The following is a 19,989-nucleotide window of genomic DNA, read 5'->3' on the forward strand; positions in this document are numbered from 1 at the left end:
TGATACTAGTAGTTATTCGTCAATTACTATACCCCAATTTTAATTTAATGATGTTGGAGACATAAATTTTTTAACTAAATATACACCTACCGCCATGCCAATAAGGTAGACAAGATTGCTCTATTGATTAAGACTAGAACTCCAAAGAACTCCAAGTGAGGATAAGGTGCTCATGGATTAGGCACTTTACTATTCTTGATACTAGTAATTATTCATTAATCTAATGATGTTGGAGAAACATATTTCTTAATTGGAATTTTATTTCTAGGGCACCCTATAACTTCTCGGTCATGTTGAAAAATAGCAACTAATGAAAAATTAGCAAGTCATGAAAATGGTTCACTAAGACCATAAGAAACCATCTTTTGATACCTTTACAATTATATTCTCCTTTTTTTCTTATCTAAATCTTGTTTTCTAATGCTTAGCTGATCAATTTGTTATATAATAATAACACAACAACAATAATAACAACAATGACAATAACGATAAATATAATAATAATAATAATAATAATAATAACAACATCAATATGTTATAACTGAAGTAATGGATGCCACCACATTAATTATAATAAATGGTTCACTAAGACCATATGAAACCATCTTTTGATACCTTTACAATTATATTCTCCTTTTTTTCTTATCTAAATCTTGTTTTCTAATGCTTAGCTGATCAATTTTTTATATAATAATAACACAACAACAATAATAACAACAATGACAATAACGATAAATATAATAATAATAATAATAATAACAACAACATCAATATGTTATAACTGAAGTAATGGATGCCACCACATTAATTATAATAAATGTTAATTAAGTATTATTTATGACTTCCATTAATACTCATTAATGGAAACCATTAATGTTATTTATGAGTTCCATTCACATTCATTAACGGAAATATTAATGGAAGCCAATTGGAAAACCTATAAAAGGGTTTCCCATTCCTTTTAATAAGCATCCCTAAGCAAGAAAGAAATTTCTTACTTTCTCTCATTCTCTCTGTCTTTCATTCTCTTTTGTGATTTCTTCTTCCCTATTATATATTATTATCAAAGTAATATATAATTATCTCTACTACTTTATTTGCATTGCATTTATCCTTGTTTTACAACACATTATCAGCACGAATTGCTCTGAAGGTAATTCTCGTATCTTAAACTTGAAGTTATTTATATAGAATAAAATTTTACATATTTATATTATTGTTGATTTGTTTTGTTATATATTGTTAAAAGTTATAAAAAAATTATTTGATTTTGTTTATAATCAAAGTCATACCAATGCTATCAATTTATTATAATTGATTCTAATAATATTGTTTTATTGTATATATGAAGTTATTTGACAATGTCGAATCTCACAAAACTCGAATTTGTGACACTTAACCTTTTGGGAAATAATTATCTATCTTGGATCCTTGATGTTGAAATACATCTTGATGAAATGAATCTTAAAGCTATGATCAAAGAAAGAAATCAAGCATCCCTTTAGGATTGCGCAAAAACAAAAATTTTCCTTCATCATCATCTCCATGAAGGTTAAAAAAAAAAAAAAACTTTTTGTTAGCCCAAGGGTTCTCCTAATCGGGTTTTGATGATAACAAACCATGGTTAAGTAACTAATTGGTTTAATGTTTAAGAATCTCAGGTATAAACTCGAAAATTCATCAAAGGATCAAATGGATATAAGATCGAGACGCTTGGAAGACTTGAGATCATAGGAAACTAATGTAAGATGAATGCATGAGTGCACTTAGGATTTTCATACGTTTTCATGCATCTTAGAAAACTCGGTTTATTCTTTAAAACGTCGACTTCATTAAAACCCGATTTTTTAACTAATTTACCTTAGGCAAAATGTTTCAAAATTGGCTTAATAATTTACCTAAAGACCTTGCCTAAGTGTTAGAAAAGAAAAGAATCAAAAAATAGGTTTTTTAGGGCCAAAAAGGCTCAACCTGTCGAGGCTATGGCCAACCGGTCAACTGGTTGAGGAACCGGTCGACCGGTTGAGGTCGTTCGGTCGAGGTCCGGTTGAGGCAACGGTAACTTGTCATGCATTAAATGCTCCAACGGTTAGTGAACCGGTCGACCCCTAGCTCGACCGGACGAGGTTGCCTTTTGCTGATTTTGACTCCCGAGCTTAGAAACCTATAAATTAAGAGCTCCACTTCATTTATTGACAAGAGAACACTTGCATTCAAAGCCCACCTACTTGTTCTTGATCAAAAAGCTCTCATTTCTTTCATAAGTGCATTAAATCACCACTTGCATATCCTTTAGTGCACTTTTGTTGTCATCCTAGCTTTGTCTTGTATTTGAGCCATCTTTAAGCTAGGTTGAGTGATTATATTTTGTAACAATCTGAGTGTTAAAGCCTTCAAGAGGGTTGAATCTTGAAGAGGTTGTGTAAGAGCCCATTGGAGTCGGAATCCAAGTGTAAGAAGATTGGAAGCTTGGTTGAAGCTTCAAGTTAGTGGAACCCTCACTCGATTAGAAGGTTGAGGAGAGTGGACGTAGGCAAGGAAGTGCCGAACCACTATAAACCCGAGTTTGAATTCTATAAACCCGAGTTTGAATTCTCTAAACTCTATCTCTTTACTTTGCTTATATTTTGTTTAATTTTGTTGTGATTGAAAAGATTTTAAAAACCCAATTCACCCCCCATTTTGGGTGTTTTTCTTAACTAAACATAGCCTTTGTTTTCTCACTTTTGATGAGAAATCACCAGTCTCGTCCAACTGGATTTGAACCATTCCCTAAAGTGAATGGAATATCGTCCCAAACTCGTGGATGTGGACGAGAACGAGGACATGGTTGTGGTCATGGAAGAAATCTCCGATACCATGGTTCTTATAGTAATAATTCTCAAAAAAGGAAAACCTCATTGCACCACCAAAAATGGAACAATACTGAGGCAACAAGAAAATGGGAAGTATTTATAAGATAAACCTCCTAAGAACCATGAGAATAATTGTTATAGATGTGGTAAGAAGGGGCATTGGTCACGTACCTATCGTACGTCCAAACATTTGGTCGACCTTTACCAAACATCAATAAAAGCAAAAGGAAAAGAGATAAGATGAACTTTACCGATGGTGAGGGATTGGACCTAACCTACTATGACATTGATTTCTTTGGAGGTCCTAGTGAAAAAATAGACCATTAAATAAATGATGAGAAGATTAATATTGATTGATGTTACTTTATATATCAAATAACATTATTATTTCTTATATTTACATCTAATTTTTTGTTGTTATTTACATTATGCCTTGTTTTTTTTTTAGTTATATCTTAAATCCATGTGTTATTTGGTCTCAAGATGAATGAGGATGATGTATGTCTCGCAGACTGTGCAACCACACACACAATTCTTCGAGATAAAAGATATTTTCCTCGAATTGACATTAATAAAAGCTAATGTAAGTACTATATCTGATACTACAAACTTAGTTGAAGGCTCTGGAAGAGCAAACATAACGTTACCAAATGGAACTAGATTCCATATAAATGATGCTTTATATTCTAGCAAATCCAAAAGAAATTTGCTCAATTTTAAAGATATTTGCATAAATGGATATCATATTGAAACTATGAATGAAGATAATGTAGAATATCTTTACATTACTTCCATTATATCTGGCCAGAAGCTTATAATGGAAAAACTCCTGGCTTTGTCCTCTGGGTTGTGTCATACAACTAAAAAGCCTATTGAATCATATGTTGTCATGAATCAGAAGTTCAACGACCCAAAAGTTTTTGTCATTTGGCATGACAGGCTAGGTCGACCAGGGTCTTCAATGATGCGTTGAATAATTGAACACTCACATGGGCATCCACTAAAAAACCTGAAGATTCTTTTGTCCAATGAATACTCATGTGCTGCCTGCTCATAAGGTAAATTGATAGTCAGACCATCTTTTTCTAAAGTCATATCTGAGTCACCAGTCTTTTTAGAAAGAATACATGGGGACATATGTGGGTCTATCCATCCACCATGTGGACCATTCCATTATTTTATGATCTTAATAGATGTTTCTACTAGGTGGTCACATGTTTGTCTCATTTCTACACGTAATGTTGCCTTTGCTAGACTCCTTGCACAAATAATCAAATTACGAGCACAATTTCCAGATTATCCAATTAAGACAATACGTCTTGATAATGCTGCTGAATGTACTTCTCAAAAATTCATTAACTATTGCATGTCAGTAAGGATAAATATTGAGCATCCTATTGCTCATACTCATACCCAAAATGATTTAGCAGAATCCTTCATCAAACGTTTCCAATTAATAGCTCGACCATTACTAATGAAAACCAAATTACCTATTTCTACCTGAGGATCGACATGTTATTATGCATGCTGCAGCTTTAGTTCGTATTCGACCTACAACTTACCATGAATACTCCCCTTCACAACTTGTGCTTGGAAAAACAACCAAATATCTCTCACTTATGAATCTTTGGTTGTATAGTATATGTACCAATTGCACCTACACAATGCACTAAAATGGGTCCTCAATGAAGACTTGGTATTTATGTAGGTTTTGATTTTCCATCTATCATAAGATATCTTGAACCTTTGATATGCGATATTTTTATAGCACGCTTTGCGGATTGTCATTTTAATGAGAGTGTTTTCCCATCATTAGGGAGAGAAAAGTAGATTCTTGAAGAACGAAGAGAAATTAGTTGGAAGACATCTACTATGACCCATCTTGATCCTCGTACAAGCCAATGTGAACTAGAAGTTCAAAGAATCATTTATTTGCAAAATCTTGCAAATCAATTACCAGATGCATTCATTGATACAAAGAAAGTGACAAAGTCACATATCCCAACTGCAAATACTCTAACATGGATTGATGTCCTTGTAGGACAGTTAACAAATGAATCTAAGATACGCTTGAAGTGTGATAGACCCGTCGGCTCAAAGGATGTAACTCCCTGGAATAGGAGAACCCAAGAAAAACTTGGCACTCTAGACGAGGCCATCAAAACAACTGATCAGTTTAAAATTGATAAATCTATAGCCCCATAAGAGGTACAAATAATACAAAAAGCCCATGAAGAGGCACATATTGAACTAGAAGCCCTTGAAGAGGTACAAGTACCTGAAAATTGTGAGATCTCAATAAGTTATGTGCACACGGGAGAAAAAGGAGATCGAAATAATATTGTTATTAACAATATTTTCGCTTTCCAAGTGGCCTCCGATATCATAAGAAATGATGAAGAAAAAGGACCCATTTCATCCTTGCGAAAAAGACGAAGAATCACTTGGTCCTGAAGTACCATATCTTAGTGCTATTGGTGCACTTATGTATCTTGCCAATTGTACACATCCAAACATTGTTTTTTCTGTCAATTTATTAGCAAGATACAATTCTACTCCAACTCGAAGACATTGGAATGGTATCAAACATATATTGCGTTATTTTTGCGGAACTACTAATATAGGTCTATTTTACTCAAAGGAATTAAAGCAATAATTGGTTGGATATGCAAATGCACAATATATTTTAGATCTACATAAAGGTAGGTCACAAATAGGGTATGTGTTTAATTGCAATGGCATTGCTATTTCATGGAGACCTGTCAAACAAACAATGGTGGCCACATCATCAAATCATTCAGAAATACTGGCAATTCATGAAGCAAGTCGTGAATGTATATGGCTAAGATCTATGATCTAGCATATTCGGGAATCATGTGGACTCTCCTCTATCAAAGGTGACCCGACAATATTATTTGAAGATAATGTTGCATGTATTGCACAAATAACAGGGGGTTATATTAATGGAAATAGAACTAAACACATTTCACCAAAATTCTTTTATACACATGAACTCCAAAAGAGTGGTGAAATTGATGTGCAATAAATACGCTCAAGTGATAATCTAGTAGATTTATTCACAAAATCATTGCCAACCTCAACATTCAAGAAGTTAATACACAGGATTGGAATGCATCAACTCAAGGATATCGACATGAGGAGGAGTATGCTTGTAAAAGGGTGTTAGTGTACTGTACTCTTTTTTCCTTCGTCCAAGTTTTTTCCTACTGGGTTTTACTAGCAAGGTTTTTAACGAGGCAGTCTTAACATACCAAGAGCAACTTAAAGAATTATAAGAATATTGTACTATTTTTCTTTTACTAGGTTTTTCCCATAGGTTTTTTTAGTAACAAGGTTTTAATGAGGCATATTCTTCAATGTGGTGGACATCCAAAGGGGAGTGTTATAACTAAAGTAATGAATGCCACCACATTAATTATAATAAATGTTAATTAAGTATTATTTATGACTTCCATTAATACTCATTAATGGGAATATTAATGGAAGCCAATTGGAAAGCCTATAAAAGGGCTTCCCATCCCCTATAATAAGCATCCCTAAGTAAGAAAGAAATTTCTTACTTTCTCTCATTCTCTTTGTCTTTCATTCTCTCAACTTTCTCAATTCTTTTTTATGATTTCCTATTCCCTATTATATATTATTATCAAAGTAATATATAATTTATCTCTACTACTTTATTTTCTCTCATTCTCTCTGTCTTTCATTCTCTCAACTTTCTCAATTCTCTTTTATGATTTCTTATTCCCTATTATATATTATTATCAAAGTAATATATAATTTATCTCTACTACTTTAATAATAATAATAATAATGATAATAATAATAATAATAATAATAATAATAACTATACCCATAGGCATATCCACTTTTTTATATCCATTTTAAAAAAAATCTAGAATATCCATATTATAATAATTATTTCCTTTCTTTACTTTTTCTTTTATTCAACATTTTTTGTGTGTCTATATATATATATATATATATATATATATATGTATATAATCTAGAATATCCATATTATAATAATTATTTCTGCTGACATTCTTTTCTTTACTTTTTTTTTTCTTATCTAACATTTTTTTTATTTTTTCGTTTTCTTGTTTTTCTAACTTCACATACACACAGACAGTTGTTACGACATTACTCACACAATACCATTAGGAATGGCAACGGGGCGGGTTCGGGACGGGTCACCCCCATCCTAACCCCGTCCCACCCTGTTTAGCTTTTTTTTTATTTTTTATTTTTAAAATACTTTTAAAATTTTTAATTACATTAAAATAAATATATTTTATAAATAATAAAATTATTCTATTTTTTATAACTTATTTTATTAAATTTTTTTTATTATCTATATATTAAAAATAGTAAAATAAAATTTTAAATTAAATTAATTTTAAAATTTAAATTAAATTAAATTTTAAAATTAATTTTATATATAATCGGGGCGGAATGGGGCAATACCCGAACCCGACCCGAGTTTAAAAAAAAATCTTATACTCGTCCCAAACCCGTTTATTAAATTTAAACCCCGTCCCATTAGGGACAGGGCGGGGTGGGGTGGGTACCCAAAAAAACTCGCCCCGTTACCATCCCTAGGCAATGACAAACATACACTATTGGTTGATAGGTCCTCTATCAGGGTTGGGCGTGAGCAGATCATAGGTTACATATTTTTGAAAATGCTTTATTGACTATGTTCTTGAAGGCTTGTAATAAACTAAAGACAAATAAATATCAACACTGTCAGTATAGTGCATTACTTCCATTAAAGCTAAAAATTATGTTTTAATTTGGCTTTTCAAATTATTTTGTAACAACTTGAAACACAGTTGGTAACAAGGCATTTTGAAAAGAAGAGAATATATTATGATTTAGTAATACTCCCAGAATCTAGTGACAAAGTAATAAACCCCAACTAATATTAAAAGGTGAAGGATCGTATAAATTACATTTCTTCCAAGGACCCACTACTTCTATCTTCTTTCACTTCACTGGCAGAATCTCTACTTATTCCCCAACAAAGTGTGGTGGCCTTAGGATTAATTTATTTTTCCATCATCCAAAATGGGGTTCTCTTGTAAAGCTAAAGAATCAAATTTTGTTTGGAGAATAATGTCCCTTTTCTCCTATGTGTATTTTAACCAAACAAAACTATGATATAATGGAAAAATAAATAAATAAATATTAATTTTTTCCACTTTTTTTCTTTATAATCATAAATTTAAAATAAAATGAGTATTGAGATTATCATAAAATTATCTCATTAATTTTCTTTTCAGACACTACTACAAATATATTAATAAAGTATTAAATTCTGATTCTATATATATATATATTTCCAATTTCCTTTCACAAAAAATTTAGTAAATATCTCACCTTACAAGATTGAGAACCATATTTTAAATTTGAATTAGTGGAAAAATAGTAGGAACCCACTGGACACGCTTGGTCTATAAATATTGGACTATATGTAGATGTGTCTACCAAAAAAAATATATTAGAAAATGAAGATACTTCAAGTTCAAGGTGAAGAGTACTTTTATAATAACATCTTCAGCTTTGTCGGCTGAGAATTGTGATTTGTATCCCGAGCGGCGTGAACAGTAACCAGCCCAATCTCCATGGATGGAAAAGACCAGAAACCAAGTCTGGAATCACCATTGATTTCTCAAGAAGCTGTGTCTGTATCCAGAAATGGAGCAAAAAGAGAGGAGATATTGGGTGAAGTGAAGAAACAATTGAAGCTGGCGGGGCCTTTGGTGTCAGTCAATCTCCTACTATATAGCTTACAGGTGATTTCAGTAATGTTTGTGGGTCATCTGGGAGAGCTAGCTCTCTCTGGTGCTTGCATGGCCACTTCCTTTGCTTCAGTCACTGGCTTCAGCTTGATGGTAAGTAACATGGGTTCTTCCTTTTTTATTCATTTTCTCACACATTACCCACATTTGATTTAGCTCCTTTTGGGTTGTACCCTTTCAAATATATGTTCTATCTCTTATTTGTTATACTGAGTTCTTCATTGGATTGATGACATAGATCAGAAAATATTTATCTAAATTTAGAGGTTACTATAATATTCTAGAATTCATCCTACCTTTGTTTCCACAGCTTGTTTCCAGTTTCCTTTCTGGACCGAAAATTTGTCTCATTTGTCCATTCTTATCTCATACAATGACAGCAGTGTCCCTTCAACCTTCTTGATTCAAGGCTCTTGGCTCTTGACCCACTCTAGGCCCACTCTACATTGGACAATGCAGTGATGGTACTGTGTGAATAATGTCGTAACAACGGTCTGTGTGTTTGTGAACTTACAAAAACAAGAAAACGAAAAAAAAAAACAAAAAGTGGATATGCCTATGGGTATAGTTTATTGCCCGGATATAGTCATTATTATTATTATTAATATTATTATTATTATTGATGTTATTATTATTATTATTATTATTATTTTTATATTTATTGTTGTTGTCATTGTTGTTATTATTGTTATTGTGTTATTATTATATAAAAAATTGATCAGCTAAGCATTAGAAAACAAGATTTAGATAAGAAAAAAATGAGAATATAATTGTAAAGGTATCAAAATATGGTCTCATATGGTCTTAGTGAACCATTTTCATGACTTGCTACTTTTTCATTAGTTGCTATTTTTCAACATGACCGAGAAGTTATAGGGTGCCCTAGAAAGAAAATTCCAATTAAGAAATATGTTTCTCCAAGATCATTAGATTAATGAATAATTACTAGTCTGAAGAATAGTAAATGGCCTAATCCATGAGCACCTTATCCTTGCTTGGAGTTCTTTGGAGTTCTAGTCTTAATCAATAGAGCAATCTTGTCTACCTTTTTGGCATGGCGGTAGGTGTATATTTAGTTAAAAATTTCGTCTCCAACATCATTAAATTAAAATTAGGGTATAGTACTTGATGAATAACTACTAGTTTTAAGAATAGTGTACTTGTGCTTTGTAAGTAAATTTGTCCATTTGTTTCGATTGAGTTGTTACTTATTTTACATAGATTCTGCTTATTTTTTTCCATGTATGAAAATTTTGAGAAAGATTTCATGTGTTAATTATTTAGTATGCATTATCAATGTCCCAACACTCTAAGATATTTCCAACCAAGATTTTAAAATGAGTTTCATCCACCTTTTTTCCTTCATCTTCTTTCTTCAACTTTTCATTTACCGCTAAAGGAGCATTTAAAGGTTCATAACCAACCACACAAAATTCGTTTAGGACATTCAACATACCTCTTTTAGCAAATAAATGCATGATCTTCTTCTTGATGGAATTCAATTCAAAATAATGCAGCAATCTCGTCACTCATTTCGGCTTTTTTTTTCCATCATTTTTTTTTCAATCATTTTTTCATCATTTCCAATAAAAAATTAAATCATCAACATAAAGAACAACAATAAGGATCTTAAAGCTACCTTTGGCTTTGAAATGTAGAGTAGCTAGACGCATTCTTGCTTATGTTAAAGTCATTTTTGATGAAGTAGCTATCAATTTAAATATACCAAACATGAAGTTTCAAATCGTACAAAGCCTTTTTCAACCTATAAACATTGTTTCCTAGGCCAATAACAACAAAGTCTTGAGATTGTTTAGTACACATTTTTCTATTCAAATCTCCATTCAAAAATGTCGATTTTTTACATCAAGTTGGTATAGTAACCAACCTTTCTCAACAGCCACAACAATGATAGCTCTAATAGTGTCAAGACGAGCAACAGGAGTAAAAGTCTTATGGAATTGTGATCAACCTTGCATCAAACATTTAAATCCCACTATCAAAATGGTGTTTCGCTCCTATGGATCCACTTTAATTACCTCCTTGCCACTCTGTTTTATAAACAATTACCAACTTGCATTTTTTTTAATGACATCAATTTCTTGGCCCATTGCTTTCCTCCGATCTTCATCTTTTTATTGTCTTTTCAAAGCTTTGAGGTTGTAATGCAAAAATTGCATATCTTATAAATGTCACTCAAATTCCTCATTTTTCTTGGAGTTAAAGATGGTGGTGATGAGCATGAAGTTGAAGATTCAGTTGAGGATGGTAATGAAACCAAACTTAGGGAGTTTTGAGGTGATTAAATTGAGTTTTCACCATTATCATTTTCAGTGGGGGCTTTGGTTGGACTTCATAAAAGAAATTTGTTTGTTTGTTTGTTTGTTTGTTTTTAACTTTGCTTTCTTCCCAATTCCATGTAGTTTTTTCATAAAAAATGATATCTTTATTTATCATTAACTTATTTGATTTTAGGTTTTATAGCTTATAGCTTATAGCCATTTGATTATGAGTTTTAATCCATGGAACTACAATTTTTGCTTGATTCATCCACATTACCCCTCTTTTCCTTTGGTACTTGCGAATAACATATTTAGCCAAACTCTCTCAAATGTCTCATGAATGGTGTTCTTTCACCCCATGTTTCAATTGGAGTTATGTTTAACAATGCCTCTATTGGGCATCTATTCAATAATTATGCAGTAGTGTTACCGACTTTATCTTGGAAGATTTTAGGTAACTCTTTCTCATGTAGCATTGCTTTAGCTATTTTCATAATAGTTTGACTTTTTTCTTTCACTACTTCATTTTGTTGAGAAGTATAAGTAATAATGAGTTGTCTCTCAATCCCTTCATCTTAACAAAACTTCTCAAATTGGCATGGAGCATATTTTTTTATTTTGTTACTTCTCAAGGTCTTTACATAACAACCACTTTGTTTTTCAACAAAACTCTTGAAATTTTTTAAGGCAACTAACATTTTAAAATTTTACCTCTTAAAGAATACCAAATAATTGTTTCAAATGCCTCTTTTTCTCTCCATGAAACATCAGGGTGAATGTGATCAAATGCCTCCTTTTCATTCCATGAAACTCCCTTGGGAAATACTTGTTTATGATATTTTCCAAGAACACAACTTTTACATACTTCATTCTTTTTTTCAATGGTGTTAGGTAGTTCTTATACTATCTTCTTTTAGCAGAGCAACTTCAAATTTATCTTGAAGTTCAAAGTGCTCAAACGTGCTATGCAAAACCATTCTTTTTTAACATCTTATACTTTGTAAGCCACATTCTTAGCATATCTGAAGACAATTGGAATGTGATTCATGCCCAGTCGGTGTATCAGCTGATTTATGTCGAGCTAGTGCTCCTTAGCTGAGGGAGTAATCAACAAAATTTATAACCTACTACACCATGAACTAGGGTAGCAAAGACAAAGCTACTATAACATAGTGGCTCTAGGATCGTTCACTGGGAAGGGTTTTCAATTCATAAATGATACCAATTCAAAGATAAATTGGTGCCTTTTCATTTCAAGGTTAACTTAAGAAAGAAAACATAAAATAAGTTGAAAAAGGTTTTGTGTTAAGCTAACTAAAAAGAGAATAATGGAAATTATTTATGAAGAAAAACATTCCTTGGAGGTTTGGGTTTATAGGGGAGATTCCTTATGCAAAAACAGAGCTCCGGTCATTTGGTTCATTTCCTCGCATTAGAGAATTAACATATAGTCAATTCTCTAATCGGTGTTGTACAGATGCTTCCCCTTAATGGGTTCAAACATTAAATCCCTCTCACTGATGCACCTTGCAATGGCTCATGCCTCTCACTTAGCATTTGCCATTCAAGGTGATCCTTAACCTTGGATTATCTGTCAAAAGCTTGCAAGAGATAACTAATGGATGTCTCCTTGGAGTCCAAAAGCTTACCAAGTGTTGGCTATTCTAGAAAATCCTACCTTCAAATCACCTCCCAAAAGCTCGCAAGAGGTAAACTAGTGCATCTCCATGAACGGAGATCACTTGCTTCACCAAGTGTTGGCTCAAGTGAATTGAAAGCATTTTAAGTTAACTAAAAACATAGAAATCATTAAAGGATCTCACTTTCTTTTCATTAATGGCTGAAACCACAAAGCTATAAATTCTTGTAATTGGAACCTTTCCCGGCAACCTTAACTCCAAGGAACTAAAAGTCTAGCCACTCATTCTCTGAGGAAACTTCCTCAGAGCTTGTTTGGCTAGTAAGAAAACTAACAAGAAAACAATTATATCTAGGAAAAACAGAGCAAGTGCTCTATGAATTCTATATCTTCTTCCTACTGATTACATCCTCTCGCTAAAGAAAAATACAAATTATCTATATATCAGGTTATTCACCCTTTTCCTTGCTTAAAGACTAAGGAATCCTATGATAGGTGGATTACAAGGAGACTTTGGGGATTTAGACAATCAATATCTAATGCAAAATATCTTAGGATGTCGGTCGGAAATAACAGGAAGCTTTAGGAGACCACCGTGGCACTGTATACCGAGAGAAAAACTCTGCGAGTAAGTGTTATCAGAGAGTCCGGATATGTCTATCCGGAGAAGTTGAAGCGTCCTTCTCTCCCATCCAACTGTGAGAAATCCGGATATAAAATGTCGGCGCACGGAATTCCTCCCCCAGGTGAACTGAGCTATGCTGCACCAGGGGGACCGTCTACGTGTGCAAGGTGTAGGGACCCCTCTTCCGGGTGACACGGAGTGCGCAAGGCTATCCTGATCAACTCCATCCGGATTCCCCAAGAGGACACGCGGCGCTCGTGAACATCACACCCGGACGATAGCATCTCCTATCCAGATATGTAGTCCGGATTATTGACTTAACATGAGCAAGCCTTCCTATCTATTTCCAAAAATCTGCAACAGCCCATGTTCCGCCGCCCTCCGATAGTGTGTCCAGACGCCCCTGTCCGGACATCTTTGTATTGGATTCCAAAGAACTCTTCTCAATCTCAGATTTGCTTTGGTGATCCAAAAGCTATCAAAACACCAAAACTTAACACAATTTGATTAGAATTGATTGCAAGGGTCCTTAATATGTTAATTGGGTTAAAAGTTGATAACTACTACTCAAAAGTATTTAAAAGAGTTTATTACAAGCTATCAAATAGCACTTTTTGAGTAGTAATCAGAATGCATTTTTTTTTCTTTCTATTTCTATCTTCTTCACTACACTTCTTCATTGTCCCTTATCATAGATGGTGCACACATTGTCATTGAAGTGAAGTTTGTACTCTTTACCACACAAAGAAAATATTGATTTAAAGTTAAAACAAGCAGAATATCTCTAATATACTTGGTTCCTATACTAGTTTGGATACCAATTATGTCTTTTCCCTTTACATGCACCAGATTACCCTTTACCTATTTTGACTTGTGAGTTAATGGTTGTATTCATGTCAAGAAAAATATCTTTATTACAAAACATGTGGTTTGTGCAACCAATGTCAACAAACCACATATTATTCCTTTTCTCAATAGTACTTAAACAAACATATTTTTTACCTTCTTTTTCTTCACAACTTGTTTTTTTATCGTTCTAAGTCTACAATTTTTTTTAACAAGCCTGATTTTTTTTTTTTTTTAATATAACTAAAAAATTATGGCTTCCCTTTAAACCAACAATCCTCTTCAACATGATTATTTTTTTTTTCCAAATATTACATTTTGGGAATGCATTAGTGAATTTTCTTCCACTATTGAATCTTTCTCTACCTCTTCCATTTCTTCCTCTACCAATCTTGGATTACAAATATTACATTTTAGAATGAATTAGTGAATTTTCTTTCACTGTTGAATCTTTCTTTACCTCTTATATTTTTGTCTCTTTCTCTTTCTCATTCATTTCTACCAACTTTGGATGAATTGCTTTTATTTTCATTGCTTGTGAGTTTGTTTTCAACATTTCTTAAGTTAATGCTCAACTTGGACTAAAATGCACTTCAATTGATTTTTCATAATGCCTCAATAGTCCTTATAAATAAGTTTTCAAGGACCCAGACGGCTCATGTAAGCTTAACAAAAAGAGGTCTTTTTATTTCAACCATAGCTAGAATTTGGTCAAATTTATCAAGTAGGCTAATTAAAATTGTCTCAACAAGTCTTTTATCACTATTGTTTTTTCCACAATATGACTAAATCTAATTTACTAACTCCATGAATTTGTAAGAGAACTCATTTAAAATTTCATTTTCCCTCGTGTTCATATTTTTAAGCTTTCTTCGTAAAGTTTGGAGCATTACTGATCATGTTCTTCTATTTCCTTGGAAGTCCTATTGATGGATGTCTCATGCTTTTTTAGCTTTGGAAGCTGTCATAATTCTTGGGAAAATACTATTATCAACACCTTGTTGAATAAAAATAAATAAAAAATAAAAAATAAAAAAGCATTTGAATCCATTTTTCTCAACAATTTTAACTGATGATCTTTTTCAATTGGAGTCACTATTATTGCATTTTTCAGGTTCACTCAAAGTTGTTTTCAACAAAATGCCAAACATCTTGAAACATAAATGATAGTTTCATGGTCACACACCAAAAATCATGGTTTTCCCCTTCAAATAATGGAATAAAAGAAAATTGAGAACTTATACTTTAGTTACTTCTACTAGCCCCTGATTTACTCTACAAATCCTTGATTTTTCTACTTCAAGGGTGAAGGTTCCTTGTTATTTTTCCTTCTCAAATAACAACCGAGTTGTTGAGCTCATTAATCATAACTTTGATTTTACACAATCTTATTGAACCACAACAATACCGCCTTCCTCTCCTTCTCTTTCTTCTTGGGTTGAAGCATTGAAAAACAAAAGGCAATAGAGAGAGAACCACCTACTTATACCTTATTTCCTTATACAAAATCCTTTTATATTTACTACTTCTCTCCTCCACCAAACCCTAGCTTCATTGCCAAGGATTCCGGTCTTTAGGAAGAAAAGAAAACTTAGAATTCCCCCTCTCTGATATAATATGTGTTTATCAAGATTCCATAAATAAGGAGCGTTCTACTAGAGACAAAAGACAAGAAGAATGCTTGGAGAAAGAAGAGAAAGTATGAGTTTGGGAGAAAACCTACAAAGACAAAGCTATCCAACAACAAAACAATTCGAAGAGTTAGAGTAAAATATGGAAATGTAAAATTGTTAGCTTAGATTCAACTTTTGTTGTTTATTATTTCAACAAAAAACATGGGATAAAAATTGAAAATAAAAAGGATATTTAAAAACGCAAGACTCAACTTGATCTTTTTTTTATTTTATATATGAAATGAGACTAAAAGGTATAATAACTACAAATACATTGAAAAATGAGCCACACTAATCTTCAAAACTAAACTTTCTAACATCTTTAAGAAAATTTGACCACCAAATAATTAATTCTAAATTATAAATACTTTTCATAACTAAGCAATCTATTATTCTATTTGCTTCCTTATAAATATAATGACAATTATAAATATATAGATCTTGAGATAACTTCCAAATATCTTCTATTAATAACATAATAGAACTAGGAATATTACTCTTTTTATATGAGTGACACATTATGTAACATTTTCTTTGTGATGTTTTTAGCATTAATTTCACTTTTGTTTAATAGGTAGGAATGGGAAGTGCATTAGACACCTTCTGCGGTCAGTCATTTGGAGCAAAACAATATCATATGCTTGGTGTACACAAGCAAAGAGCCATGGTTGTGCTTCTATTGGTTAGCATTCCTGTTGCTTTTATTTGGAATAATACTGGCCATATTCTTGCATCATTGGGACAAGATCCAGAAATATCAGTTGAAGCCGGACTTTATGCTCACTTTATGATACCTAGCATTTTCGCTATTGCGCTCCTACAATGTCATATTAGATTCTTACAAGCTCAAAACAATGTAGTTCCCATGATGATAACCACAGGATTCACAACTCTACTCCACACCCTCACTTGTTGGATGTTGGTTTTCAAATCAGGGTTGGGAAACAAAGGGGCTGCCCTTGCAAATGCCATCTCTTATTGGATTAATGTCCTCTTGTTAGCAATTTATGTCAGGATCTCCCCTTCCTGCAAGAAAACATGGACGGGTTTTTCAAAGGAGGCATTGCATGATGTGCTAAAGTTTCTCAAATTAGCTATTCCTTCAGCTATAATGCTATGGTAATATCTTTGGGTGACCTTTCACTTCAATAGTACATTTTTTGTGTGTATTAGAAATATTGGTAGATATCATGTAGTTTTATTTGTCTGGTGTCTTGGAACAGCTTGGAAATCTGGTCATTCGAAATGATGGTATTGTTATCTGGTCTGCTTCCTAATCCAAAGCTAGAGACATCAGTTCTATCAATCAGGTACCATATCCCATGCTTATGCACTTGAAATAAACATAAACCTTTAATAACCTTTGAGAATTCCTTAAAGATTACTAAAACTAGTTACATATTACTAATGGATTATGTGCATTTCATCACAGCCTTAACACATATACAGTACTTTATATGATACCCCTTGGACTTAGTGGCGCAACAAGGTACTTTTTAGTCATTAGTTTAATGGTTGTAGCTCCTGAAAATCAACATGTCTCTTGAATCATTCTTCTTTCCATTTTTCTTTTTAGTATAAGAGTTTCAAACGAATTAGGGGCTGGACGACCACAAGCAGCACTTTTAGCCGTGTATGTTGCATTATTCATGGTCGCCATAGAAGGCATTTTGGTAGCCACAGCCCTGATCTTAGGACATAGCTTCTGGGGCTATTCTTACAGTAGTGAAGAAAAAGTAGTGAACTATGTTGGAGAAATGATGTTCTTGCTTGCAGGATCCCACTTTATAGATGGCATTCAATCAGTGCTTTCAGGTATGTGCCAATTTGCAATATGTACTTTTAATCTTTAATTTGATTATTCATGACAACTGAAATTTCTATACTAATTTGTTTATACTAAACCTATATCCATGAAAAGATGAAAATTAATAAAAAATATATACAGCCCAGTGTTAGATATAGAAATTATCTTCCTAAAGTATAGTCCTAAGCTGCCTGCATGAAATATGATCTGAATTCACAAATATATATTGGTAGTTCCCACTTTTTGGCTCTAAGCATTTATTTCTTACTAAAGTTGTTATCAATAAGTAATGATAGCACACTTACCCTATCATCTAAAGAAAGGTTAATCAACACTTTAATCAATTGAGCGACTCTAATAATATTTTCCAGGCGTGGTTAGAGGAAGTGGCAAGCAAAAGATTGGGGCTTTGGTTAACCTAGGAGCCTATTATCTTGCTGGAATTCCATCTGGTGCATTATTAGCTTTCGTCTATCATATTGGAGGAAAGGTAACTCTTACTCTATATTTAATCTTTCTCCCCGCTTCACATATTTCGTTCTAGTTTATATGCTCCAAGAAAAAGAAAAATTAACCCATTTGTATATCTACTTGGTTCACAGGGACTCTGGACAGGAATTATAGTTTCACTCTTCATGCAGGCATTATTTCTTGCAATCATAATTCTTTGCACTAATTGGGAGAAAGAAGTATGGTTCTTTCATCGATGTTTGTGTATGTATGAGAATTTTCTTGTTGAATTCACTAATGCTCTATTTCATCTCTTTCTTTTGTAGGCAAAGAAGGCTACGGATAGAGTGTATGACTCAATGGTCCCTGTGAATGCAATATCATCGAGTTGACATTGAAGTAATATTTCTTTCTAACTAGATCTATAAAAATTATGCTCAATCTTGTTTGATAATTTATAATAATAAAGGTAATTTATGACTATAAAATAATTTGCTTTGAACATGTAAGCCCTACCAATTTGGAATAGCTCATGGTTGTTCTGTCTAGTGTTCTGGGATTGTTCATTTCCACTAATGTAATCTTATAAGGTTAATTTTGATCAAGCAATACATTAATACTTAAAACCAAGGGTGTATTGTAGCCCTCATACTACAATAGGTATATTGAAATGACCTCATTTTTGCATCTGTTGGTTCTCATTACTATCTGTATGACTACATTGTCTTGTACCATACACCCAATTTCCATTAATCCTATCTAAACCTACTTGTTCAAAGCTTGGAACTAAGTGACTTAAACATGTACACAATCCGCTGGAGACAGCTAGAGTCCCAAGCCATAGCAGATCTCCCAGCTGATTTCACTGTAGTAATAGAAAGAACATCCAGGGATCGCATACCTATGGTGTTGAGGTGAAGGATGGAGAGGCAAAGGCCAACGGACACTATTGATAGATGGGTCCTCTATCAGGGTTGGGGGTGAGTAGATCATAGGTTACTTATTTCTGAAAATGCTTTATTGAATATGTTCTTGAAGGCTTGTAATAAACTAAAGACAAATAAATATCAACACTGTCAGTATAGTGCATTGCTTCCATTAAAGCTAAAAATTATGTTTTAATTTGGCTTTTCAAATTATTTTGTAACAACTTGAAACACAGTTGGTAACAAGGCATTTTGAAAAGAAGAGAATATATTATGATTTAGTAATAGTCCAAGAATCTAGTGACAAAGTGATAAACCCCAACTAATATTAAAAGGTGAAGGATCGTATATATTACATTTCTTACAAGGACCCACTAGTTCTATCTTCTTTCACTTCACTGGTAGAATCTCTACTTATTCCCCAACAAAGTGTGGTGGTCTTAGAATTAATTTATTTTTCCATCATCCAAAATGGGGTTCTCTTGTAAAGCTAAAGAATCAAATTTTATTTGGAGAATAATGTCCCTTTTCTCCTATGTGTATTTTAACCAAACAAAACTATGATATAATGGAAAAATAAATAAATAAATATTAATTTTTTCCACTTTTTTCTTTATAATCATAAATTTAAAATAAAATGAGTATTGAGATTATCATAAAATTATCTCATTAATTTTCTTTTCAGACACTATTACAAATATATTAATAAAGTATTAAATTCTGATTCTATATATATATATATATTTTCAATTTCCTTTCATAAAAAAATTAGTAAATATCTCACCTTACAAGATTGAGAACCATATTTTAAATTTTAATTAGTGGAAAAATAGTAGGAACCCACTAATAATATCTATCCACAAAGCACCGGAATAAAAAATAAAACCTGTTAGGGGCCATTTATAAATTATAATCCCATGAAAGGTGCCCTTTCGCCCATGGAAAAGGTAGAAGAAGGACCCTTTGTGCCGTTAATTCAATTACATGGGCTCCCAAAGAAGCTAAAAAAGGGCTAAGGGTTCAGACAAGCATCACATCAAATGAACATCATCAGTGGCAAAAGC

The 19,989-nt window shown here is 32.7% G+C and overlaps 1 protein-coding gene across 2 annotated transcripts; it reads left to right on the top strand.

Annotated features, from left to right (window-relative positions):
- Positions 1-8,360: 8,360 nt before the first annotated feature.
- On the top strand, positions 8,361-19,105 carry LOC100247930 (protein DETOXIFICATION 16). Of its 2 annotated transcripts, XM_010658514.3 has the most exons (9): positions 8,361-8,770; positions 16,317-16,861; positions 16,966-17,052; positions 17,175-17,231; positions 17,319-17,557; positions 17,921-18,039; positions 18,152-18,238; positions 18,326-18,398; positions 18,809-19,105. In XM_010658514.3, exons 1-8 carry the CDS (start codon positions 8,501-8,503, stop codon positions 18,389-18,391), a joined length of 1,470 nt encoding a protein of 489 aa, XP_010656816.1. In that variant the 5' UTR covers positions 8,361-8,500; the 3' UTR covers positions 18,392-18,398; positions 18,809-19,105. The 2 variants fall into 2 exon arrangements, with proteins under 2 accessions (XP_010656816.1, XP_002276239.2); XM_002276203.5 differs by lacking the exon at positions 18,809-19,105 and having other exon boundaries at positions 18,326-18,629.
- Positions 19,106-19,989: the final 884 nt, after the last annotated feature.

Source organism: Vitis vinifera, chromosome 11, assembly GCF_030704535.1.
Source record: "Vitis vinifera cultivar Pinot Noir 40024 chromosome 11, ASM3070453v1".
NCBI lineage: Eukaryota > Viridiplantae > Streptophyta > Magnoliopsida > Vitales > Vitaceae > Vitis > Vitis vinifera.

Bases quoted from the DNA above. Each gene is read 5' to 3' on its own strand.
- LOC100247930 (XM_010658514.3), top strand. From the start codon at position 8,501: ATGGATGGAAAAGACCAGAAACCAAGTCTGGAATCACCATTGATTTCT. The intron at 17,053-17,174 runs GTACCATATCCC...ATTTCATCACAG, and splicing joins ACATCAGTTCTATCAATCAG to CCTTAACACATATACAGTAC. The intron at 17,232-17,318 runs GTACTTTTTAGT...TTTTCTTTTTAG, and splicing joins GGACTTAGTGGCGCAACAAG to TATAAGAGTTTCAAACGAAT.